This window comes from Lutra lutra, chromosome 3 (genome assembly GCF_902655055.1).
Source record: "Lutra lutra chromosome 3, mLutLut1.2, whole genome shotgun sequence".
Classification (NCBI taxonomy): domain Eukaryota; kingdom Metazoa; phylum Chordata; class Mammalia; order Carnivora; family Mustelidae; genus Lutra; species Lutra lutra.
The window spans coordinates 48,277,886-48,305,700 of record NC_062280.1 but is presented as its reverse complement, the minus strand read 5'-3'; the positions used below and the strand labels follow the sequence as shown (position 1 = coordinate 48,305,700).

The following is a 27,815-nucleotide window of genomic DNA, read 5'->3' as shown; positions in this document are numbered from 1 at the left end:
TAGAGAGAGGAGGGAGGGAGGGAGAGAGAGGAGGGAGAGTAGGAAGGAGAGAGGGAGAGGAGTGAGAGAGGGAGGGAGAGAAGAGGGTGAAGGGAGGAAGGGAAGGGAGGAGGGAGTGAGAGAGAGGGAGAGGAGGGAGGGGAGACAGGAGGAGGAGCTCCGGAAACTGGGAGACAGGTGCCAGCTTGCTTGCACTGAGCAGACTCCTCAGGCTGGAGCTCCGGGCTTTGGGGGCCTCCAGGAGCAGGACTAGGAACATGGGGTCGGTCCCTGGAGCCATTGTCAGGGCACTCATCCTTCTGTCTGTGCAGAGCTGGGGTGCGGCCACAGCGGGAGACACAGGTAAGGACAGCAGATGACTTATAACTTGCATGGGGCTCTCCCAAAACTTTAAACACTGTTGTTTTTATTTGATTGTTAGTATTTAGAGCTGGGATGGCAGCGCATGTTTCTGGAAACGAACCATCTTGAAGAAATCAGACCAGAACCTGCTAAAGAACAGCCCTAGATAGGACACATTTCTTCTCACTTCTTTTCCTCTGATATAGTCCATGTTGTTCAGGGAGAGTTTTCGTGAATTTGTCCAAAAGCAGTACTGTGGTTTCCCTGTCTTTGAATACAACAAGAAGGCTCAAGTTCAGTGTGAGAGGGACATCTTGGGGGATACACCACAGCTGGTGTCTCTGTGGGCTCCTTTCTCCAGGATGGCACCTGGCACTTTGGAGATTAGGTCTGACGTGAGGTGACAGGCGGGTTCCAGGCTGTGCAGCCTCCCTGGGTGTGGCAGCTCACAGGTCTGTAGGAGCAGCCGTGCTAGAGGGAGGGGGCCCCTGCGGCAGCTCCGATGCCTCCTGTGCTGGGGCCGACCTGGGGTGATCACCTTCGAGAGAGCCTCATGCAGCTGCCCTGGAAAGCCTGCCATTCTCACAGAAAGACTTCTTTCATTTACAGGAAGAAATAAATAACTCTCCTCTGCTCCCCATAAAATGAGAGTCACTATTTAAGTGTTGGATGATGACACTGTTTCATTCTACCTCATTCAGGATCCTTTCCTATAGGTTCAGATACCCGAGTTCTTGTTCCTAGACTAGTTCTGTGGATCTAACCCAAAGGCATTGTCCAGAATAATTCAGGAGAACCCGATTTTCCTACCCATACTACATCCAAAAGTTTTGGAGTTGTACTTGGCTGAAAATCTCTGTCAGGGGAATTTGTCCCTTCCTGACAAGTGCTGAGCCTTGTGAAGACAGAGTGCCAAGCCCCTCTGCCTGAATGGGGGCTCCCTCCTTCCCTGCTCCTGTGACCCCCGCCTCCTTCAGGCTCCGGGGTCCGACCAGGAGGGTGGAGGCACCCAGCGGTGTTTGCACGGGGTGTGAGCAGAGGCTACAACTGTCCCTGACACCGAGGCTGCTGCAGCAGAGGGACCCCTCTCCTTCCCTCAGGGCTGGAACACCCAGGCTGCTGGGCCCCCCTGGAACCACTGGGTCAGTCAACGCCCCCCCCCGGGGGGGCTGTTCAGTGCCCGTGTGCAGGTGCCGCACCAGTGTCAGGACTTCACTGGATCCATGCTTTCTGGGAACCACATGACGTGCTCACACGGAACGGCAGCACACACTGCAGAAAGGTGCAAGCTGGGCAGCGGTACAGGCACTGTTCTTTAAAACAGAGCCTGGAAAAATCACCTTTAGAGAGAACAGGAAGGTAACTGGGCGAAGACCCTGGCCCAAGTGTAGCCACTGGAGTGGGCACTAGAGGCCGCTCTCAGCCCTTGGTGGGAGGCTGTGCCTGGGCAGCACACCCCGCACAAAACCATGTCTTTATTTTTCTTGCAAGCACTGTGATTTTTTATTTATTTTTATTTTTTATTATGTTCAATTAGCCACCATATAGTCCATACTTAGTCTTTGATGTAGTGTTCCACGGTTCATTAGTTAATCTAATTCCCATGCTTTTGCATTTGTCCTCCTGAAATCCCGTGGAGGGTGTCAGGGTTCTGTGGTTCTTTTCACAGTGGACTGTGTCAATGTGGACTCCTGCTTACGTCTCAGGACTTACACCCAAGGGACCGCTCCCCATGTTTATCTGTCTTGTATTCACAAAGTGCGTGGTCTCTTAAATAAAGAATCAAATTTCAAAACAATTATGACACTAAATTATTAAGAACATTTCAGATGCAAAAGTAAGTTAGTCTTTATCTCCAAAAGGATGGTAGAAGTTACAGTTCTTCATGAGTTAAAATGAAACCCCTTGACTTTATAGGACCAAAGTTTATCTTTTAGAAGCTAGGAGCTCTCTTGCTAATCTGAGAGCACTGTCTTCAGTGGAAGAAGGGCTGACAGAGTGACTGCATTATGTTTGATTGGCATGAACAGCTTAAGTCACTAAAGAGTCGAGAAATCACCGGAGATGAGAATTCCGTTTGCCAGCAAAGATAAACGTTACCACAGGAATAAGATTTGTGCAAAAGCTTTCAGGGGGCACATTTTCCTCCTTTTTGGAAAAATAGCTTGAACTATTCATATAATTCCTCCAGATAAGACTTTGACCCAAAATAAATTAAGCAATCCTGGAGAACAACAATGAGCAGGAGACCTGGAGTCTGCCCACAGGGCACGGGAACCTGCCTTTAGGTGCCGTGTACCCCTGGTGTGGGTGGGGCGTGGTGCCCCAGTTCTGGTTCTGGTTCTGGTTCACCTGCAAGCATGGGGACAGGCATGAGGCTGTCCAGACCTTGGGCATCGAGCTTGAGCCCGCAGTTCTCCTTGCTAAGGTGGACTGCCGGTCAGAGTGTCCCGTGTCAGGGAAAACATAGACATTTCAGGGATGTGGGGGAGTCTCCCAGCCAAGCACCTGTACTCCCAGGGCGGAGTAGAGGAGGGTGTCCCTCGCATGTGCCTGGACTGTGGCTAGGGTTCCCTGTGCACTCCTACCAGGGACTAGCAGACAGAGACCTGATGTGAGGCGAGCTCTTTCCTGACCCCGCTGGCACTGCTCATTTTGGACTCCAGCGGGCGAGTGGGGATGTCGTAAGCACTGAGTGTACCTGAGACCAAAGAAAGTGTTGGTCCTCCCACTGCTGGTTCCATCCCTGCCCAGGCTTCTATTCTGCCTGCTGAGATCCCATATTTTATCTCCATCCTGCATCTCCTCTCTTCTGCAGATTGCCAGGCTCCCAACAACATCAGTGCACTCACTCTTTTACACCTACGATGTCCAAAGACTAGTGTCCAAATGCAGTTGTTCACTGCAGAAACAGACTTGCAACAGGAATGTCAGACATGTCTGCAGTTCTCGGTTTCCTGCTAACTAAGATTGTGTCACTGGGACACTGTGGCCAAGTGCCACTGGGCTTACCCGATGGGGTGCTTATGGCATCTGTTGAAATATGCAGGGGACCCTGTTCAGCTCTGGGCGGTTTGAGTTTTCACCCACCTTCACTAGTTTCTAGTCTAGACTTTCTGTGTTTCTTTTTGCAAACTTTACCAACTTCATGGGTTTTTTTTTTCTCCCTTCCTATACACCGTGTTACACATGTTCCTTTGTTCTGTGAACAATGTATCCCAGAAACGACTCTGTATCAGTTCATTGAAATCTCCCTCATCCCTTTAAAAACCTGCACTTCACATCAGATATATGCACACACACATACACACACACACACACAAACACACACACACACATATTCTCTATCTTCTCTTTCTCTATTTGATATCAGTCTTCTGTGTATACACATTAATATGGATTCCAATATTTGCAACTAAAATAATGTGGTAATGAATAACTTTGAGCAACTATATTTTTAAATAGTTGGATGTATGTATTCGGGGTCAGTTCCTAAAGTGACATTTGTCAAATTCCCTCCCTGGCATTTTACCATTTTGTATGTGTTCATTTGCAATGCCTGCTTGTTTCTAGAATGTGGTTTTCATCTGAAAATAGACACAGCTGACTTCTTCCTCTATTTTTGTTTTTATGTTGCCTCTGTGGTTTTCTCTTGCTGGTTACATTGGATAACTCCTCCAACACAGTGTGGATTAGTAGAGAGCTGGCTTCTGCCTTGTTCCTGACCTTAGGGGTCCCCTGAATGCCCCAGTAAGGAATAGGCTGAGTCAGGCTTGGGAATGTATGTTATCTTGTCAGCGAAGTGTCCCTCCATCCCTGTTTTCTGGCATCATTACTGAACAGTCCATTAAATGTTGTGAAAAGCATTTTAGTGTCTGGAGAATAGCCATGTGATTTTTCTCTTTAGACTGCCAATATGACCATTATGTCAAAAGATTTTTAAAAATATTTTATTTATTTATTTGACAGACAGAGATCACAAGTAGGCAAAGAGAAGGCAGAGAGAGAGGGGGAAGCAGGCTCCCCACCAAGCAGAGAGCCCGATTTGGGGCTCGATCCCAGGACCCAGGGACCATAACCTGAGCCAAAGACCGAGGCTTAACCCACGGGCCCACTCAGGTGCCCCTGTCAATAGATTTTTAATAGTGAATGGCATCTTCACCTAAGTCTCATAGGGTCCTGGGACACCATTTTCTTAATGGAGTTTGTCATCTAGCCAATAATATCATATTTAGTATTTTTTAAATGATTTTATTTGTTTGATTGACAGAGAGAGAGATCACAAGTAGGCAGAGAGGCAGGCAGAGAGAGAGGGGGAAGCAGGCTCCCCACCAAGCAGAGAGCCTGATACAGGGCTCGATCCTAGGATCCTGAGATCATGAACTGAGCTGAAGGCAGAGGCTTAACCCACTGAGCCACCCAGGCGCCCCTCTATTTAGTATTTTTAACTCATATTCATTCGTGATTTTGTCTTGTAATGTCTTTCTTTTATTGATGCAGCTATTAATGTTATAATTGTGTTCATGAAGAGTGGGAGTTCTCTCCTGTTTTCTATGCTCTGGAATAATTTACCTCCACTAGCACTGTCCTTGCTCTCAGTTTAGCAGAGTCACCTGTGAAACAATCTGGGCCTGGTGCTTTCTCCCCCTTTTTTCTCTTTCTGAATTTGTTCTTGATAACTTTCCCTTGCTTTCACAAAAATCAGTTTGGTTAAGAATTCTATCTCTAATTTGACTAAACTGTATTTTACTTAGAAATTATAATTCTACTCTTCAAATTTGCTTGCATAGAGGTGTGCAAATAAGCTTCATGTTTTTAGGGATCTTTTTCTTAAAATTAACATATAATGTATTATTTGCCCCAGGGTTACAGGTCTGTGAATCATCAGTCTTACACAATTCACAGCACTCACCATAGCACATACCCTCCCCAGTGTCCATAACCCAGCCACCCTCCTCCTCCCCCCCTACCCCCAGTAACCCTCAGTTTGTTTTGTGAGATTAAGAGTCTCTCTGGTTTCATCTTGTTTCATTTTTTCCCTCCCTACCCACCATGACTCCCTGCACTACCTCTCAAATTCCTCATATCAGAGAGATCATATGATAAATATCTTTCTCTGGTTGACTTATTTCACTTAGCTAATACCCTCTAGTTCCATCCACACCATTGTAAGTGGCAGGATTTCAGTTTATTTTTGATGGCTGCGTAGTATTCCATTATATATATATTCCATATATATGTGGATTATTTGTTCCATTCTTTGAAAAAAAGTTGATGGGTTTTTGATAGGAATTGCATGAATGTGTAGATTGCTCAAAATAGCATAGACATCCTCACAATATTTGTTCTTCCAATCCATGAGCATGGAATTTTTTGCCATTTCTTTGTGTCTTCCTCGATTTCTTTCATGAGTATTCCATAGTTTTCTGAGTACAGATTCTTTGCCTTTTTGGTTAGGTTTATTCCTAGGTATTTTATGATTTGGGTTGCAATTGTAAATGGGATCAACTCCTTAATTTCTCTTTCTTCTGTCTTGTTGTTGGTATATAGAAATGCAACTGATTTCTGTGCCTTGATTTTATATCCTGACACTTTATTGAATTCCTGGATGAGTTCTAGCAATTTTGGAGTAGAGTATTTTGGGTTTTCCACATAAAGTATCATATTATCTGAAAAGGGTGAGAGTTTGACTTCTTCTTTGTCGATTTGGATGCCTTTAATTTCTTTTTGTTGTCTGATTTCTGAGGCTAGGACTTCTAGTACTATGTTGCATGGCAGTGGTGATAGTGAACACCACTGCCGTGTTCCTGACCTTATGGGAAAAGCTCTCAGTCTTTCCCCCATTGAGAATAACATTCACTGTGGGTTTTTCATGGATGGCTTTGATGATATTGGGGTATGTACCCTTTTATCCCTATACTTTGAAGAGTTTTGAATTTGTTCTTTGGATGCTGTAGTTTGTCAAAAGCTTTTTCAGCATCTATTGAGAGTAAAATATGGTTCTTGTTCTTTTTTTTATTAATGTATTGTATCACATTGATTGATTTGCAGATGTTAAACTAACCTTGCAGCCCAGGAATACATCTCACTTGGTCATGGTGAATCATTCTTTAAATGTACTGTTGAATCCTATTGGCTAGTATTTTGGTGAGAATTTTTGCATCTGTGTTCATCAAAGGTATTGGTCTGTAATTCTCTTTTTTGATGAGGTCTTTGGTTTTGGGATCAAGGTAATTCTGGCCTCATAAAATGAGTTTGGAAGTTTTCCTTCCATCTCTATGTTTTGTAACAGTTATAAGGAGAATAGGTATTAATTCTTCTTTAAATATTTGGTAGAATTCCCCTGGGAAGCCAACTGGCCCTGGGCTGTTGTTTGTTGGGAGATGTTTGATGACTGCTTCAATTTTTCTTTTACTGGTTATGGGTCTGTTCAGGTTTTCTATTTCTTCCTGGTTCAGTTTTAGTAGTTTCTATGTCTCTAGGAATGCATCCCTTTCTTCCAGATAGCCAAATTTGCTGGTATATAGTTGCTCATAATATGTTCTTGTGATTGTTAGTATTTCTTTGGTGTTGGTTGTGATCTTTCCTCTTTCATTCATGATTTTATTAATTTGGGTCCTTTCTCTTTTCTTTTTGGCAAGTATTTATCAATCTTATTAACTCTTTCAAAGAACCAGCTCCTAGTTTTGTTGATCTGTTCTACTGTTCTTTTGGTTTCTATTGCATTGATTTTGCTCTGATCTTTATCATTTCTCTTCTCCTGCTGGGTCTAGGCTTTCTTTGCTCTTCTTTCTCCAGCTCCTTTAGGTGTAGGGTTAGGTTGTGTACTTGAGACCTTTCTTGTTTCTTGAGAAAGGCTTATATTGCTATATACTTTCCTCTCAGGAATCCCTTTGCTGTATCCCAAAGATTTTGAACAGTTGTGTTTTCATTTTCATTTGTTTCCATGAAATTTTTAAAATTTTAAAATTTTTTTCCTGGTTGACCCTTTCATTGTTTAGTAGGATGCTTTTGAGCCTCCGTGTATTTGAGTTCTTTTCAATTTTCCACTTGTGGTTGAGTTCTAGTTTCAGAGCATTGTGGTCTGAAAATATGCGGGGAATGATCCCAGTCTTTTGGTACCAGTTGAGACCTGATTTGTGACCCAGGATGTGGTCTATTCTGGAGAATGTTCCATGTGCACTAGAGAAGAATGTGTATTCTGTTGCTTTGGGATGAAATGTTCTGAATATATCTGTGATGTCCATCTGGTCCAGGGTGTCATATAAGCCTTTAATTTCTCATTGATATTTTGTTTAGATGATCTGTCCATTTCAGTGAGGTGGGTGTTAAAGTCCCCTACTATTATTGTATCATTGTTGATTTGTTTCTTTGATTTTGTTATTAATTAGTTTATATAATTAGCTGATCCCATGTTAGTGGCATAGATACTTAAAATTGTTAGATCTTCTTATTGGACAGACCCTTTAAGTATGATATAATATCCTTCCTCATCTCTTATTAATGTCTTTGGCTTAAAATCTAGTATATCTGATATAAGGATTGCCACCCCAGCTTTCTTTTGATGTCCATTAACATGGTAAATTGCTTTCCACCCCCTCATTTTAAATATGGAGGTCTTTGGGTCTAAAATGAGTTTCTTGTAGACAGCATATCAATGGGTCTTATTTTTTTATCCATTCTGATACCCTGTGTGCTTTGATTGGGGCATTTAGCCCATTTACATTCAGGGTATCTATTGAAAGTTATGAATCTAGTGCCATTGCATTGCCTGTAAGGTCACTGTTACTGTATATTGTCTCTGTTCCTTTCAGATCTGTTAGATTTAGGCTCTCTGTTTGCTTAGAGGATCCCTTTCAATACTTCCTATAAGGCTGCTTTGGTGTTTTCAAATTCTTTTAGTTTTTGTTTGTCCTGGAAGCTTTTTATCTCTCCTTCTATTTTCAATGACAGCCTAGCTGGATATAATATTCTTAGCTGCATATTTTTTTCATTTAGTGCTCTGAATATATCATGACAGTCTCTTCTGGCCTGCCAGGTCTCTGTGGATTAGTCTGCTGCCAATCTAATACTTTCTACCACTTTATGTTACAGACCTCTTGTCCCGAGCTGCTTTCAGGATTTTCTCTTTGTCACTGAGACTTGTAAGCATTACTATTAGATGGTGGAGTGTGGCCCTATTTTTACTGATTTTGAGGAGGTTCTCTGTGCCTCCTGGATTTTGATGCTAGTTCCCTTCCCCAAATTAGAGAAATTCTCTGCTATAATTTGCTCCAATATACCTTCGGCCCCTCTCTCTCTTTCTTCTTCTGGAAACCCAATTATTCTAATATTGTTTCATCTTATGATATGACTTATCTCTCAAATTCTCCCCTTGTGGTCTAGTAGTTGTTTGTCTCTCTTTTTCTCAGCTTCTTTATTCTCCATCATCTCCTTCTTTATTCTCTATCTCCTGTTGGGTTTGTAGGTGTTCAGAATGGTTTGATAACTGTCTAGCTGAACTCCTGAGACCAGATGACATTTAGGTCTCCTGCTCCTCCCCCATCTTGCTCCTCCCCTTATGGATCTTTTTCAATGTCATTCTAATTTTGTATTTTGTACTATTTTTCATCTTTTCTCCATTATTTGTCTGTTGGTTTATTATGCTTATTTTTTCAAAGACCCAGGATTTTAATTTATTAATTCAATTAACTCCTTTCCTGTTGTCTAATAGTTTTTATTCTGTTATTTATCTCCTTATGTTTTGTTTGGCTTGAATGATGGTTTCTTGACTAAATGCTTGAGTAGAGGATTTTATTCATTTTCATTCTTTTATGTATACCAATGTTTAAGGCTATGGATTTTCCTCTGACCTATTTTTGCTGTTCTGCACAGAATCTATCCAATATAGTGTTTCCATTATTGTGATTTTTCACAAATTCTCATATTATGTTTGTATTTCCTCATTTATATAAAAATTGCTTAATGGAAGGTCTTAGGTTCTCCAACTGGAAGTATTGTTTTGTTGCATCATGATCAGAGAATGACATCCATAATATCCCATTTTATGATATTTACTGATACTTTTGTGACCAATTTTATGACCGGTTTTTGTGGATGTTCCTTATGTGGCTAAGAGAATAATCTTTTCTGTCTGGATAGTTTTTTATTTATTTGAAGATCATACTATATGTATTTTTTGTATTTTACTTATTTTTTTATCTTGTTCTCAGAGTGATGTTTTAAAATCTATTATTCATGTTTCTGTTTTCCCTTACACTAGCCATGATCTCCATTTTATGTGTTTGGTTGTGTCACTTGGTGCTGGCCATTTATAGCTGTTGTGAATTTTGTTGTTACTTTTGAGGTTGTTGTTATAGAATGATCTTTGTTTTATGGAATGCTTTGGCCTTGAATTCAACCCTGTCCATTATCAGGGCCACTTGGGCACTCTTCATGTTTTTGTCAACACACGTCTGCCCACCATCCACTCCTAGTCCTTCTAAATTATGTTGTTTTAGATGTGTTTATTGTGCTCATATTGGATTGAGATTTGCTTTAGTAACCGAATTCAATATCTTATTTTTTTTTCCTGTATAATAATCATGTTAAGCCCATACATATTAATATGGCTGATATGTTTTGTGCCATTTTTATGTTATATAATTATTATGTTTTTTATGTATATTTAATATGATTTTACTCCCTGAGATTTGTTTTGTTTGTTCTCTTATTATTATTATTATTATTTCTCTAGGTACTTAGGAGGTTCTGTCTTTTGCTCTACTAGTTTCCTTTGTAATGACATCTTTTGTGATGTCTTACAAATTTCACAGTCTGGTAGGTAAGTTTTCAGTAGTATCTATTATCAGTACTATAATCAGTGATATTCTCCTACTTCCTTCTCTCTTATATTCCCATATTTTTCTTGCATTCTTTCTATTTTCTTAGAACATACAATATTTGTATGCTATCCTTTCATCCATATTTCCATATTGGTTTCAATTTCTTATCTAGTACTAAATACATTAAATATCTTCTACTTAGTCTTTGTCCTAAAGTGTTCCCAATCATTTGTAGATTGGATAAGCCTAGTAGAGTTGCTCTCATATTTTTGGCTCAGGATGCCTTTATGCTCATATTATGAGGGTCACAATGAACTTTTGTTTATATAGGTTAGTGCTATTAATAGTTAAGATATGTAATTAATACATTTAAAAATAACAAAAAGAAACAAATTACATGTTAACAGTAAATATTTAATAGATAATAAACACATTTTCAAAACATAAAAATAGTAAAGTAACTTAGTTTTATACTTTTGCAAATTTTAATATAGGGCTTTATGGAAAACAGCTAGGTTATCTCATCTCTTGCATTTAGCTTGAGATTTTTGTTGTTGTCCTTGTTCCAGTGGATGTTTATGAAGAAAAGCTAGCCTCCAGCAAATATATCAGTGGGAAGAGGAGGGGTATTTTGATAGCTTTTTTAGATACTTTGGATGTTTCATCAATCCTCTGGAAAACTGTGGTATACTCTGAGAAAATTAGAATAAATAAATGGAAGGCATCTTAATATTTTTATATAAATGCTTTGGCATCATGGACCCCTGAGGGTCTCCAAGATCATGCTCAGAGAGCTGCTTTCATAGTAGATTCCAGGGGAAGGGCTTTGTGCCCTGTATCACAGGAACATGAGCATTGAATAGATTTTCTACAACCTTGTACTTGGAGAATAACTGGGCTGAGTACAAAATCCTCAGCTTTCATTTCCTTTCCATGTGCTTCTTGAACATGCTGTTCCACAGCTCATAAGAATTTGACATCAGTCTAATTTTCCTACTTTTCTAAGTGGTCAATTTTATCTAGAGGCCCTGCCTTTTTACGCTACATTTCATTCTAATGATTTATGGAGAATATGTCTTGAATCTAACCTGGGTCCTTACATGGAAGGTCCTTTCAAAATGAAGATTTAGGTGGGTTTTTTCCCCTTATTTCCAGAAATTTAAAATGGATTAACATCCATTGTTTTACATTTTTATTTTTCAGAAATGATAGATAGATAGATGATAGATAAGTAATAGATAGATTTTTTTTAAAGATTTTATTTATTTATTTGAGAGAGAGACAGTGAGAGAGAGCATGAGCGAGGAGAAGGTCAGAGAGAGAAGCAGACTCCCCGTGGAGCTGGGAGCCCAATGCGGGACTCGATCCCGGGACACCGGGATCATGACCTGAGCCGAAGGCAGTCCTCCAACCAACTGAGCCACCCAGGCATCCCGTAATAGATAGATTCTAATTTTCTTTTTCTACCTTATATTTTAGTCACTTTTTCTCTGGATAGTTTTACTTTTTAAAATCTTATTATCATTCATTTGATTGTATTTCTGTAGTTCTTCAATGTCCTTTATTAAAATTTTATTAAAATTTTTTATAAACATCTTGTAGATGTGTCTACATTGACAAAACAGTCTTGTATTTTTCTTTCTATATATTTTTTCTCAATGCAATCACTCTTCATTGGATTTCTTTTATATTGCCCATTTTTATTCCTTTAAAATTTCTGAATTAGACTCTTTTTTCTTTTCTTTTTCTTTCTTTCTTTTTTTTTTTGAATTAGACTCTTTTCTATGTACAGATTTCTGTTTGAGGATTTAGGATCTTTAATTTAGTTTGGGGTATTGCATCATAACTTTTCTGGACTCTGTGGTTGGCTTTTATTCTGGTGGGTAGAGGTATTCATTTGCTGAAATGTTTTCATCCTCATTTAACATTTTCTTCTCAGTTGTTGGCATGGATTTGATCTGATTGTTCTTATGCCTGGGCATCTTGTAGACAGGATCTTAGTCCATAAATGCCCTCTTTAAGTAGTGAGATTAAGTTTAAATTTGTAATGGATGTCACTGTTGGTGGTGATAAGATGAGAGGAGAAAGGGTCACCATGGTGTGCCTTGTCCCATCTTCTGCAAAATACTGTGCATGATTTCTCCTCTTCCTTCCTTCACAATTCTGGTGCCAAGAAGCAGCTTCTTCTTCCAGTCACCTCCTTCTCCCCTGAATTGTCATCCCCAGTCCTCAGTCCTGCTCACCCCAAGCTGTTTCCCTGGTGCTCTAAATGTCCAAATCTCCACCTTGTGTAAAGGTTTTAGCAATTTGCACTGCACTTCTCTTGCAGGTGGTGGTTTTCTTTTTGTTGTTGGATCTGTTCTCCATTTTCTTCTCCACTTTCTCTGGAGGATCTTAGGTCCCTCCTCCCTACTCTGCCCCCACACACAGTAAGAATGCCACTGGAATCTCTTCCCATTCACTTATCTATTAGCTTAACTTGAAACACATGGCACATGTGTCACGTGTTGTCTATACACGTGGCATGAGTCAAATGTGGCTATGCCTACAATTCTTGGTCATCTTCTAGTTTGTGTGTATATGTGTTGTGCAAAGAAATTGGGTTCAGGCACCCACTATTATTCTGGAATTTATTTTCTGCTGTTCTTTTGGAAGTGTAGACACCTGTGAACATGGACCTTACAGAGCAGTTTCAAGATCCCATGAAGCCCCATGAATCTTCCCCCAGTAGAAGAATAGGCACTGAGCCCCCAGTTTCTGAAAATGTTCAAAAAGTAATTATAAAGTCTTCAGCTTCCAGAAACAATCTCCACATCTTGCCCATATTGGAACTGGTGGATTAGTAGTTTCTTTTAATTCAATTTAATTTTTTCAGTGTTCCAAGATCCATTGTTTATGCACCACACCCAGTGTTCCATGCAATATGTGCCCTCTTGAATATCCACTGCCAGGCCCTCCCAACCCCACCCCCAACTACCCTCCTCTCCAAAGTCCTCAGTTTGTTTCTCAGAGTCCACAGTCTCTCATGGTTCACCTCCCCCTCCTATTTCCCCCAACTCACATCTCTCCTTCTCCCAGTGTCCTCTGTGTTATTCCTTATGCTCCATAAGTAATTGAAACCATATGATAATTGACTTTCTCTGCTTGACTTATTTCACTCAGCATAATCTCCTCCAGTCCCAACCATGTTGATACAAAAGTTGGGTACTCATTCTTTCTGATGAAGGCATAATACTCCATTGTATATATGGACCACATCTTCTTTATCCATTCGTCTGCTGAAGGGCATCTTGGCTCTTTCCACAATTTGGCGACTATAGCCATTGCTGCTATGAACATTGGGGTACAGATGGCCCTTCTTTTCACTACATCTGTATCTCTGGGGTAAATACCCAGCAATGCAATTACAGGGTCATAGGGTAGCTCTATTTTTAATTTCTTAAGGAATCTTCACACTGTTTTCCAAAGTGGCTGCACCAACGTGCATTCCCATAACAGTGTAAGAGGGTGCCCCTTTCTCCACATCCTCTCCAACACTTGTTGTTTACTGTCTTGTTAATTTTGGCCATTCTAACTGGTGTAAGGTGGTATCTCAGTTTTCAATGGTTTAATTTATCCAATTAATGACTTTATTATAAATATCTTCATATTTTTATTGACTTTTTTATTAGCTTTCTATGCTTGGTAGATCAGACTCCACTTTTGTTTCTTTTTGAAAATATGATTAGTGAATCTATCATAAAGTGCATGTTATAGAATATTTAGGGCATTAACTAGAGCTTGGGAAAATACTCTAATAAAATATAAAGACCACTGGTTAAGCAAGTATTTCTGTGATAAACTTTTAGAATTACTCTGTAAGAGAATGATTTTCTAACTAATAAAAAGACATTGAATAGTAGTATATGTAGTCTTTGAATTGCATTTAATAGGAAATGTTAAATTTAGATTTTGTTGCTCATTTAAAGCAGAACAAATTCAGAGGAATAGAGACTATTTGTTTATATTGTACAAAGTCAAGTAATCAAATGAGTTTGAATTGACTCATTTTCCCTCAGATCAAAAATGCATGTTGAATGTGAAATGATTGAAAAGGCATTTCCTCACTCAGGAAATAAGAGCTAAGTAATTTTCCTTCCAGTCTGGGTGCATTTCAGAAAAACAAAAACATTGCTGACTTTTGGCCTGTTCTCCCACTTCTTAGAGGGGTTGCTTGATGGCTGTGACATCTGTACTCAGCACTTCAGAGCCACTTGAGGGCATTGTCATTTGACTGACTGCTTCCCAGAGGAAGATGTTTTTTGGGGAGAAAAAGGAAGTTTGATAGCTCTGGTCATTTTGGTTGAATAACATTTAAAATAACTGCAACATGAGTGTATGTGTGTGGGTGGATATATTCACACACATGCACACAGGCACATGCATGTGCATAGATGTATGTATACACATCACTCAGGGGTATGACCTGGCCTAACATGATATGATATTGCATAAGTAAGGATATCTTTTGTTCTAGTTTCATATATCCAACATGTCATTTCTTGCTTAAATGTTGGTGTTCAATTTCTTTTATCTGGTAAATGAAATTCCAGTATTTAGCAATAACAAGAGATCTGTATGCAGGTTTTACAACCTATTTCTATAGCCCTTGGAGGTTTGCAGTAAATCCAGTTTCTAAGCCACAACATGTTCAGTTGGTTGTAGTTTTTCATAATAGTTTCTTACCACTGTGTGTGAGAAAACCAAACTGTAAACAGTGAAACCAGGAAGGGACATGGAAGGAGGTGGCCCCCTCCATGCTCCCATTGGGGAGCACTTTTGGCAAAATGATCTGAGAGTGATGGAAGCAGGAGACACTTGTCATTTTCAGTAGTTTTACATTACTGGCTGTGGAATGGTTAAATTCCACACCTATTTAATAGAACAGGTCATTAGTTGAAAACTATCTCCACAATTTTAAATCCCAAAATAAAAGAAAAAAATATCCACACCTATGCATGTATGAGTGTGTGAACATATACAATTACTTGATTGCCATTAGAATAAGATGTAATAGCTTCCAATTCCCAGAGGTTTTATTTCTGGAAATTATAGGATTTGCAAATGTGGTTTTAAAGGGAAGTTTTACTAGATTAAAACATGCTAATTATTTATATACATCTCCCTTCAAAAATTACATTTATTAAGTAGTTTTGGGAAATCTTTAACTGTCAGTTTCCTTACTTGATTCATTCTCTGATTTTATCCATTGAGAAAGGTTTTATAGTGTGCATTTTCTTTTTTGAGAACTGTTAAAGAGATTGACAAATAATATCTGGAATCTGTGTGAACCTTAGGTTTGGCCATCACCACAATGGCTGGACCTTGAACATATCACTTATAAGCTGTTCATGTGTTTGGAGATCCTCATATTGGCTTCTCCATGTTGTCCTATGTTTCACCCCAAAACAGATACTTCCAGAATTACTGAAGAGGCAGTTTAATTATTCTTTGAGCTAATACTATAGCGATTTGATCAAAACACTATGTATCACCTCTCAGATCTTAGTCAGATGCTACCTGAAGTATTCAAAAATAGTAATCCATTTAAATTAGTTGATTTTCAACATACAAAGTAACCAGTAGAAGCTAAGGTAAGGGGCGCCTTGGAGGCTCAGATGGTTAAGCATCTGCTTTCAGCTCAGGTCATGATCTCCAGGGATCAAGCCCCATGTCAGGCTCCCAGCTCAGCAGGGAGTCTCCTTCTCTCTCTCTCTCTCTCTCTCTCTCTCTCTCTCTCTCTCTGCCTCTCCCCCTGCTTGTGCTCTTTCTGTCTCTGACTCTCTCTCAAATGAATAAGCAGAATCTTGAAAAAGAGAAGCTAAGGTAAATATGGTGTTTCAAAGAGAAGTAGTGATGATGGTGATGATCATGATGATGGTGATGATGATGATAATGATGATGTGGTGATGGTGATGATGGTGATGATAATGGTGGTGTTGGTGATGATCGTGGTGATGGTGTTGATTATGGTGATGGTGATGATGGTGGTGATGATGAGAGTGGTGATAATGATGACTGATGATGGTGATGACCATGGTGATGATGATGATGATGATGATAATGATGATGGTGGTGATGATTATGGTAGTGACGGTGATGGTGATGATGGTGATGTTGGTGAGGATTGTGATGATGGTGTTGATTATGGTGGTGGTGATGATGACTGATGATGATGGTGGTGATTGTGATTATGGTGAAGATGATGGTGGTGATGATGATGATGGTGATGGTGATGATGGTAGTGATGGTGGCTGTGATGTGTTTCAGTGTTGTGAGTGTGATGAGGGGAAGTGGGAGGATCTACTAAGGAACACAGAAAATCTCATCTGTGGTCTGTGCCATTTACTTGGGAGTATGAGACATGGAGGAGCAGAGGTTGCCATCCTGTTACTAGTACGTACCGCCACCCTGCACACACAGACTTCCCTGCACACTCAACACAAAACACTCATCCATGGACTTAAGCACAGGCACTGTTGGTATGAAGACAGGCATCTGAGTGGAAGGAGGTGGTATCAGGGGAGCAATGTGTTGGGTTTCTGTGGAGTGCTGGAATGCCTGGACAGAACATTTGATAATCAGTTTAAATGTATAGTAGAGTTGATGGGAAAGTCAGAGAAACCCACAGAAGCTGGCAGCGAGGGGTGAGTGTGCATCCAAAGGCAAAAGTGAGCATATTTATCAGGGTCTCTGCAGCCTCCCAATGCCCAGGGTTCTTCTAACCAGCCATGTGCACGTGGGGTGTGGGTAAAACTTGGGCTTGTTCCAGGGAAGGTAGGATGAGAGACTCTCCTCCTGCATGGTTCCCTGGGGGCGGGGAGGTTTGAAGTCAGACCCTGATGGTCTGTGGGGGGAAGCTATATCTTACATCTGCTAGTCAACACCCCAGTACCCCTGCCACAAGCTGTGATCTCAGTCCTCAGATCTAAGAAACTCGTGAGAAAATTTACCAGAAACTAAAGAACGTGAGGGTTTAGGTTGATTATTCTTAACTAATGCCGAGAAATGAAAAACCAAAACAAAAACAAACAATAAAAACAAAATAATATTTAAAGATATGACCATCTAAGTTCTAAGTTAAAGAGAAGTTTTCAAAATTTTCTGTCTAAATAAGCTACAATTATAACCTGTAAAAATAACCTGGAGAGGAAAAGTTAGACATCTTATCAGAAGATGGGCCAAAAAGACAACAGTGTGCTTTAAAATTTTGAGGAATAATGACTTTAGGATGGGAATCATTTATACAACAAAACTATCAACAAATATGAGACACAACATAAGCAAGCTGAGATTCAAGAATGTAGAATTATAATCATCCTTAGGTGCTCTTTGAACAAAAACAGAAAAACAAACAAAAAAACTAGCATTCGCTCTTGGGAAAGAAAAGAAAAAGGGAAATTGAGAAATAAGAGATAATTTTGCAGAAAAAATACATAGGAAAATGAGATCTTATGTTTAGATCCATATTTAATATTAAAAGTAACTTTTTGTAATGCCCAATAAAAAAATAAATCTTGACTAAGACTGGACAGACTTTCTTCAAAAAGATTAGTATGAGTTGCTTTCCTCCAAGATGAGGCACAGAGGAATTTCTGTGGTGGGAGAAATGAGCACAGCTTACAGGCCCGGATGGGAGACACAGAAGAACAAGGCTGGCCCAAAGGGGCACCACTGGAGAATGTTCCCGAGGGTGCCTGCCCTTGGGGAGGTCCTGTTGCTCAAGCTGGTGCAGGGATCTGGGAGCAGGAGAGGAGCAGTACCAAAGTGTGGTTGATGCATGGGTGGCTGTGACTGATCAGTGGGGATGAGCATTCAGCTTCAGTCACCAAGAAGGACTTTGGAGGGTCTGTGTCCTAGAGAGAAAGGGGGCAGTATGGATTTCATATTAGTGCCAGCAATTCTCAGAACACAGTGGGTTGGGGCTTCTGCTTTCCAGGGTCATGGCCATGGGCTGGAGAAAAGCTTAGCATTGTCTGCCACCTCAGCTAAACTACCAGAGGGCACTGGGACCCTAAGAGGCAGACAATGTGTGGCTTGAAAAATGGGGCCAAGGACGTCAGATGTCGAGCAAATCACCGGCAGGCACAGGCATTCCTCAGGTCGTTGCACATTGTATGTATGTTTTTTACAAGTGGAAGGTTAAGCCTTCAGGAAGGTGGAGAAGCACCTGCAGGTGTGGTAGAATCAGAAGAACCTAGAACCGGAAGTGGAGCCTGAAGACGGGACTGAACCGCAATCTGGCGGTTGTACATGTGGCGCGCACTCCAGACTTGAACAGAGAAGGGTTGCTTCATGTGGGTGAGCAAAAAAAGTGGTTTCTTGCGATGGAAGCTATTCCCAGTGAAGATGCTGTAGAGGTTGTTGTGGGGACAAGGATTTAGAGCATCACATAAACATAGTTGACCCAGCAGCACCACGTCCGAGAGGATGGAATCCAATTTTGAAAGAGGTTCTCCTGTGGGTGAAAGGCCATCAAACCACCCAGCCTACTGCCGGGAAATCGTCCGTCAGTCAATGTGGAAAACTTGGTTGTCGTCCTGTTTTAGGAAACTGCCACAACCCCCCGGCCTTCAGCCACCTCCTGCTTTGGGCCAAGAACCAGCACCAGCAAAAGGATAACTGCTCGCACAAAGCTCAGATGATGGCTAGCAGTTCCAACAAGAAAGCATTTTTAAATTGAGGTACGGACATTGTCTCGCAGTGTGCTCATAGTAGAATGTACAACTTGGTGTGTTTTAATGTTGCAGTTGAAATCAGAGATGGATTATTTCTCTTTGGAAAGAAAATACATTTCATTGTATGATGTTTTTACTGATCATGATACAAATCAAATAGCTTTTCTCCATTGTTATTTAAAATACTGATGTTAAAACACTGTTTTTATATTTTGTGAGTTTCTGGGTGAGATCACTGAATATCAACACTTGGGGCTTTTCTCCCCAGAGCTCGAAGTGTGTATTTGCTCCTGGGGTCTGTGCTGCAGGATACTCCCAGGCTGGTTCCTGGAATGTCTACACTGTGGAGGGACCACTGTGCCCTTGAGATTATTGTCGCCATGTCTTAGTGAAGATGCCTTCATGTTCAGCAACAAAAGAGCTCATCCTATCAAGTGAATACATTATTTCTTGGTGCAAAAGTGATTCTAGCTAAGAGAAAACATGCGTGTGTGAGGAACCGGTGAGGAGAGAGGGTGAGGACACGTGCTTTCTCTTTCGCACTCGCAGCACTGTCCGCCACGGCTCACAGCCCCGCAGCGATTTCCACGTTCTCCAATACTTCAGAGCACAATGGACTCATCTCCCAAATGAAAGTGATTTCCAGAGGTTTCTAGTAGCCTTACATGGTGTTAGCAATAATTCTTATCATTAAAATTGTGTGACAGTCTCAAATTGTCAGGTATTTTGCATCGTCCTTTAAATGGAATAAAACATTAAATTTTATCAGACATTGTGAATTTGTTTTTCCTATTTTTTTAGTGTAAGTTCCAGAGGTATACAGTAGCTGTATCTTCTGAGAGAGATCTGAGTGTTTCTGTAAAAGAATTTAATCTTGGTGGCCCAAATAATTCCTAAAATCTATGGATGTAAGTTCAGATTCGTACAGGAAAGTGCTGTAGGGATCTACACACCCTGAGGCCTCTTGGTTTCTGAGTAAAACGGTCAGCATCTCACTGCCATGGGAGGTCCAGTAGGAAACTGCCACCAGTGGCCTCTTTGGGGAAATTCTCACCTGTATCCATTCTCTCATGAAAACAACATGAAACATGTAAGTAGTTTGTTTAGTGTAACGTGTTCATTTAACAAGAAGTAATACTGTTTATTCAAACTGATCTAATATTGCTGGGCTCTCCAAACATACACCCCTTTTAAGTGATTTAATTTTCTGTATTTATAATGGGAATGGTGCATAGTTTTGAATAAATTTAATAATTAAGTGAAATGATTATGTTGTAGAAGCTACTTTGGTGTTTGCCTAATATTTGCATGTTTAATTATGTAAGCAGGTGTCACAGTGAGTGTGTGTGTAGTGTGTGTATTTGTGGTGTGAGCAGGTGTGACTGTGAGCACACAGGTGCATGTGTGTGTGTTTGTGGTGTGAGCAGGTGTGACAGTGAGTGTGTGTAGTGTGTGATTTATGGTGTGAGCAGGTATGACTGAGCACACAGGTGCATGTGTGTGTTTTGATGGTGTGAGCAGGTGTGACAGTGTGTGTGTAGTGTGTGTATTTGTGGTGTGAGCAGGTGTGACTGTGAGCACACAGGTGCATGTATGTGTGTTTGTGGGGTGAGCACACAGGCAGCGTGGGTATCTGCTGGCAGGACCCTTTTCTCTGAGTCGGCTGAAGCAATCCTGCCCTACCTAAGGCTCTCCCTCCTCTGCATTCCTCCCTCCTCTCACAGTCTCAGCTGCCTGTGGCAGCTCCTCCTCTGACTCATGGTCTGTGTCCAGCCAGCCCTGCAGCTGTCATTCCACCTGACACCTGCTGTGGCCACAACCACCCTCTTAGCAGTGACATGTGCTGATCGAGGCTGGGTGGCCAGCCTGGTCTGCACGGAGCCCTGAGTCCTCAGGGGTCTGGACCCATGCCCAGCATGCCTCCAGACCCAGCCTCACTTTGAGAAGAATTCAAATCCCCTTTCTGTTCAGAAACCGCTGGTCTAGCTGTTTCTATTTCTAATGTTTTTACTGCATGAAGTTGTGCAAATTTGGAAAATTATGACTGCACTTGATTTGTGAATTTCTCCCATAAAATGCCACTTCTGGAATACTTTCTGGAGCTGTGAACATGTACTGCCTTCCTTCCTATAAGCAGAAAACAGAGCGTCTGCAAAAACTGTCCATGTGGGGTGTCCCCCTCACCCCCCTGCCCCTGATGGCTTGCAGGAGAGGGGGTCCTACCGGGGCAAAGAGCTGCTTTCCCAGAGCTGCGGGGATTCTGCCGGAGGGAAGCCCGGGATACAGAGTGTCCTGGGTGTATGTGCACTAGGGGACTGCAAAGAGGAAGCTGTACGTGTCACAGTTGCACACACGTCCTCCCAGCCCCAAGCAGGGTGGGAATCAAGCCAGGGCTCTTGCCTCGAGGCTCAGGAGGCTGGTCCTGGTGGGACCTGCACACAGAGATGCTGCCTGCACATGTTCTTCTCCCTGACCGCCGAGGTGTGCATAGCCCTCAGACATCCTGGGGCCTGTGACTCTGTCCCTGGACATCACGAAGGCCCCTCCTTAGCACGCAGAGAGGAGCGAGTGAGGAGTGGGGCCAGCATCCCCCCGACACTTTTCCCACTCTGTACTGTGCAGGTGTGGGCACCTGCTTCCTCCAGGTGAGAGGCCGAACACAGCAGTAAGCTCCAGAAGGTGCCCCCAGACACGTGTGGTTGTGAAGAACAAGGGGCAAGGTCAGGACCTCTCTGCTTCCCAGCAAGGCTGTGAATTAATTGACTTCCTTCTCGTAAGTGAGCCCACACGGTGGCTGCCAGAGAGCAGAGGAAACACTGGGCAACGGAGCTTCTGACAGCACAAACCCTGGACCCATCCCTGGGAGGCCATGCTCACTGACGAGTGACCTCAGCCCTCGACACTCACTCTGTCACTTCCAGTCTGAATACATGCTTGCATGTTATGCTCAGAAGGACCCAGGTAGATTTGTGGGAGTTTATGGATTTCGTCTCTGTGACTAAGGCACCATGGTCATGCTCGCAGGAGCCGGCAGGTCGGCTGTCCCACCCTTACTGCCCACATGGGGTTGGCAGCGGCTGTCTTGGGGCCGAGGCCGTGTTTTCCAGATGTAACCGGGCTCAGGCCCACTGTCTATCATGCTGATACGAGCCAGACATAAGCAACCCTCCTCACTGATTTGCTGTAAGAAAAGCAACCCGTTCTCCGTTTATTCAGCAAACGTGTGTGCGCTGCCTGGCTATGTTCTGGTGCACGTTTTCAATCCCATCATCTTTTTTCCCTAAAATGTCTATTTAAGACGTCTTCACACATCTGCCCCCAACATCTGGTTATTAACAGTAGGAGCTGGGAGCCCTTTGGAGTAACTGTCTCCCTCACAAGAGTCCATGCAAGCCACACGTGGTACCTCTGTTTCTTGCTGTTCCCCACGCAATATGCACTCTTCGCCATGGCCAGCCACGGAGCCCACTAAGCCACAGCTTTCCCACACAACATGCTGTGGTCAGCCTTGGAGCCCACTGAGCCACAGCCTTCCCATGCAACACACTGCAGCCAACCACGGAGCCCACCAGTGCCACTGGCTGATTTTGCTCAACATCATGCCCCAGATTCATCTACTTCATTTATATGGAGGAATTTTAAAATTTCCATGTGGTTTCCACTGTTGACTTATGTGCTCGAAGGCCACTGGGCAAGCAGGGCTGTTTCCATATTGGTGTACTATGAGTAACATCATCGTGGACACTCTTGTGGCCTTGGGTAGGCCCGAGTCACTTCTGCTCTCGGACGGCAGGAAAGTGGCTCCGAGGCACAACCAGGCTGGTTCCAGAGTGATCGCTCCGGGTCACGTCCCCCTGATCCTCTTCCCTTTGGATTTGGGTCAGGAAGTGTTTCAGGGTTTTTTACCTGCTTCACTTGTTTATGGCTCTTTCTGAGTCAAGCAAATCTAGTACATTTTATTCCACAGCCAGTGTGGCGGTGAGCTCTCGACGCACAAGCTCATGAGGAGGGGCAGGGAGGAAAGGTCCGTCTCACAGAAAAATGCTCCTGGTTTTTGTCAGTCTAGAAGTGTGTCCTCGGTGTATGTGTGGTGTTCACGCCTTGGCTCCTGCTCCACACACAGCAGGGGTGGAACATACCAGCTGCGCAGACCCCACATGCTGATCCTCCATCACCACACGAACGTTTGACCATCTTTGGAAACACTATCTTTGATTTAATTTCATTGAGAAATTCAGAAAACATCCACTTTTTAACTTTCATGCGGTGTTCTTTTCTAAGTTAAATTTTATCTTTATGGACTCAGAGAAAAATATAACTAATTTTGAAAAGATACAATCTTCTCTTTTTTTACAACAAAGCCCAAGTAATATTTTAAGAACCTCAACTAGACATCCTGAACTTGCCACCCCTTTCCCAGGCTGACTGAGACCTGAGAGACCTTCCCTGTGGTGTGAGTTCCCAGTGGGCAGCACACGTTCTGACTCTACATACCGTGAAGGACGACCAACTACACGAGGTTGGGTTAGACCCATCATCTCATTCGGACTCAGAAACCGGAGTCTTTGATTTTCTTGATCTTACAGCCCAGAGTTCTTTATTTGCGTTAATTGCTAAAGCTCTTCTGTATCTGACTGATTCCCCTGCCTCTTCCTCCCTCGAGGGAGCGGTGGTTGGTACAGGGTCCTGTCTGTGTGAGCCCGTCTCTCTCTCTCTCTCTCTCTCACACACACACACACACACTCACGCACGACTACCTGCACCATGTGTGGAAACCGACCTCGGCTCGTTTTGAAGGTGCCCAGAGCCCATTCTGCTGACCCAACACAAGGAGCACATTGACCCCAAAGGACAGTCCCTGCCTCTCACCTGCCCAGGAACTCAAGGGTTCCACCCCACTCATCTACCAGATTCTGTGTGACTGGGATGCTGAGTGTGAAGGGGGGTCACAGCCTCCCCCTGCAGGGGCCATGGCTAGGGGAGGCCGTTGGGGACTCCGGCCTCGGTAGGGAAGGTCAGGAGCGCGGACCAGCTCTGGCAGCACAAGGGCTGGACCCCGCAGACAGGGAAGTTCAGGGGCAAGAGCCACTGGCGAAGCCTGTGCAGACCTCACACTGTATTCTTTGCAGGATTTGACTATCTTCCTGTCAGAGATGGGTCTCCTTTCATATTAAGCCGTGTGCATATAAGACTTGAACCCTGGCTAGATTCTAAGTCCATTTCAAAAATCACCTTGCAGCTCCGCGAAAATCACAGGATAGCACATGTTTACCTGTAGTATGACTGATTCTGAATGGAAGCTTGTGTCTAAGAAAGAGGAGGCTCTGCCTGTGGGTTGCATGAGAGGACTTCGTCATCAGCCTACAAACATCACCCTTCACAGATGACAGCGGAGCTGAGTGTGGGAAAGAGCAGAGACCTCAGGTGCTTTCTCCTTCTCACTTTCCCCATCAGAACACTTCAGAAGGCCCTTCACACCGCCCAGGCAGGCAGGTCCACGGTGGGGCCGTTTCTACTCTGTGATGAATGAGCATCTAGTCTCTCCTGATAACACTTATATTGTCAGTGTGTCTACCTGTGTGCACTGTCTGTTGGCCACCAACTGGTCTCTGCAGAAGGTACAGAATCGAAGCGATCACAGTTCCCGCACCCCAGGAGCGGACACTTTGGTGACGGGACATAGGGTGTACTTCTGACTCCATTTCATATTCTGAAAGCTGCTTGTTTGTCTCCTTACTCTGGAAGATTCAGGAATCGAACCTCACCCGTCCCTTTAACAAACGGCCATCACCACCCCTCTGATGTGGGGATTAGTGAAGTCTGCTTTTGTGAATCAACAGAGTGAGAACAGGCATCTTTCAAAATGCAGAACCCACCTCTGGGTAGCAGGTGGGCCTCAACAAAACGAACAGAAACTGTACAAAAATGTCTGTGAGGGGATTTACTGCAAGGACAGTTTTCAAGGGTCAGATGCTAGTCTAATGGCCCAGAGAATGGGGCCACACAGAGCCTCAGCACTGGTCTCTGCTGGTGGACGGGGAACTCAGCCACTTCTCCAAGTCCTGCTCACTGGGGGACCTTCTGTCCCCACCGTCCCATAGGGATGGCCCAGAGAGGAGCTGGGTGTCGCGGGGGCCCACTTCCAGATGTGGCCTGGGTGTCCTGGAAGCCGTCAGTACCCTGCACCCCGGACTTCCTCTCCTCTGTCGGCAGATCACAGGCTCCTCACAAAGCCACAGGCTGGGAGAGAAGGAGTGGGGTGGGGTGGGCACGGGGACTCGGGCACTTGTCACTCCTCTGTGGGACTCACAGGTCACTACAGGGCTGCATGAGCCCAGATCCTTGGCACGACTTCCACATGACAATGGAGCGTGGCCGTACACACCCAGCTCTGTGGCCTGCTGGGTCAGGCAGACCCACTGGGCCACGGTCAGCCCAGCCACTGGCTGACTGGATGCCTCCAGAGGGTGATTACGCTGTGTGTGGATACAGCCTCTCTTCCCTCCCATTTCCACCTTGTGCAAGATCCATCAACAAAATTGGACCATTTTCTCAACTAAACCTTGACTATCTTTTGAGAAAGATTCTCTTATAGTTTTGTTGTCACTGTAAATTACATTTTTATTTTTTTTATTTTTATTTTTTTTAAAGATTTTATTTATTTACTTGACAGACAGAGATCACAAGTAGGCAGAGAGGCAGGCAGAGAGAGAGAGAGGGAAGCATGCTCCCTGCTGAGCAGAGAGCCTGATGTGGGGCTTGATCCCAGGACCCTGGGATCATGACCCGAGCTGAAGGCAGAGGCTTTAACCCACTGAGCCACCCAGGTGCCCCTGTAAATGACGTTTTTAAAGTAGCTTCACCATTTTGGCGCATAGAACTGTGACTACTACCGGCATGCGGCTCCTACACCCAGCCGTCTTGTGGTCTTGCTGCTTCTAGGGACTTGCCCATGTGGTTAGTTTGGCCTCTGACACCCTGTGCTCCACAGGTCTTCTTGTCGAGTGCGCTCCATGGAAGCCACTCACCTTCCGTTTGGACTCCTGTTTGCTCTCAGGTTTGCAGTGTGCTGACCTGCGTGTTTTCCCCAACAGATGGCTGCGACCAGCCACTGGCGTCCGCGCTGCCGGCCTCCTCCTTCAGCGGTTCCTCCGAGCTGTCCAGCAGTCACAGCCCCGGGTTTGCGAGACTGAACCGCAGAGATGGTAAGTCAGCGGGTTGCCTCCCATTGATCCAGGGCGACTCACGGACTTTCAACAATTCCTGCATATTTTCTTGATAAAATGCTGTAAGTGGATTATCTGTGGCACAGAAAGAAAATTGCAAGCAAGTGGTAGGTATGTGGGCATGTTCCCATGTGAGACCGTGCACATAAAGAATGCAATTCAGGTCTCTCTCCACGTGCACATCGGGGCCACGGAGTGCCCGAAACAGCGGTGAGCTGCGTGAGTGTCGTGCACGATCAGGCCAACATTCCATCACAAAAATATGTACATACCTTTAAATATACCAACTGTTTAGCTAAGAAAATATTTTTTCTATCACAAATATTCACTTCTAGGAGTCTATTAACCCTGGTCATTTAATTACTCATCTTCAAGTGGGACAGAGACCTTGGAGGGTGTATTAGGTTCCTATTGCTGCTGTGACAGATTTCATAAAGATTTGGGGGTGTAAAACCACATGAATGTATTCTGTTAAGGTTTTGAAGGTCAAAGGTCTGGGACGGGTCTGAGGCACTGAAATCAAAGTTCTGCTGAGGCTGGTTCCTTCTGGAGGTGCCGGGAGCCTTGAGCTGGGAGCCTTTCCCAGGCGACGGCATCTGGAGCCAGCTCTCCCATCTCCAGAGCTGCAGGGTCTCCCTGGTTCCGACCCCGCTGCCTCCCTCTTCCCGTCCAACTCCCCGTGATTGCACTGACCTCTTAATTCAGCCGATCAGCAGCCTTAGCTCCCTCCTGCCATAGAAAGCCACCGGTTTCAGGGGCTGAAAAGTAGACTGTCATCCTCCTTACACCCGAGGCTAGAAAGGCAGCCTCAGATACTTGCCAAGTAGAAATAAAGACAATCATTCCATCTCTTCCCTCCACGTCTCTCAAGGAGGAATGGGAATGCAATGCTACCTTCGCAGCTGGTCAGGATCACTGTTTACACTTTTGATGCTAGGGTGTCGCTGGGCATGGTGTTAGCAGGAAACCAAGCTGTCTTCAGCTGCTCTGGAGAAGCTTACAGTCACGGAGAGCATCACCGCGATCCTTGCCACGAAGCGGGAATGCAGGAGGCCTGTGTGCAAATTCCTGGGAAGTAGGTCCGGCCGCAGTCACCCCAAAAACCCCTGCAGAAAGGAAAGCCTGACCCTCACCCCGCCTTCTAAATCACTCCCTCTGCTCTTCTCTTCAACTTCTCCTTGTCCTGAGTACAGAGGCTCCGTATCCGATCTCATTTATTACAGTGAACACTCACAACATAAAAAAGAGTGTTAATTCACAAAGGGTTTCATAGGTATTTGAGATTTTCATTAGAGACAGATGGACAGACAGATACTCCCACTAAAGTGCTTATCACAAAATAGATCTGTAGACGTGTCAACACAGATGATTTTTACATTCCTTTTTATTTGCTATTGAAGGGGTAGAATTAGGTGAGGGGGTGGTTTGGGTTTCTGAAAGGCAGGCCTCTCCAGCCTCTTTCTGGAAAGCAAGTTCGGATGTGTTCAAAAGAAAACCTCAAGCTCGAAAAGGTGTGATTTAGGTCAAGCCACCAAACCAGGGCTGAGTATCCTCGTGACTGCAGGTTCACGCATCTCCACCAGATGCTGTCCTAACGCTCAGACCCCCTGCCCCTCCCTCAAAGGGAGGCAAGCCTGAAGGAATGATCCTTTCCTTTTGCTGGTAATCTCCCTGCCTCCCCTCCTTCCTATAAAATGTCTGTTTTG

The 27,815-nt window shown here is 43.5% G+C and overlaps 1 protein-coding gene across 1 annotated transcript in view; it reads left to right on the top strand.

Annotated features, from left to right (window-relative positions):
* The first annotated feature begins 223 nt into the window (after positions 1–223).
* Positions 224–27,815, top strand: part of LOC125095101 (contactin-associated protein-like 4) — a 133,870-nt gene continuing 106,278 nt past the window's right edge. Inside the window, exons 1-2 of the mRNA XM_047721057.1 lie at positions 224–342; positions 25,978–26,088. Of these exons, the coding sequence (XP_047577013.1) occupies positions 258–342; positions 25,978–26,088 (196 nt within the window). The 5' untranslated portion in view covers positions 224–257. The remainder of the gene's footprint in view (positions 343–25,977; positions 26,089–27,815) is intronic.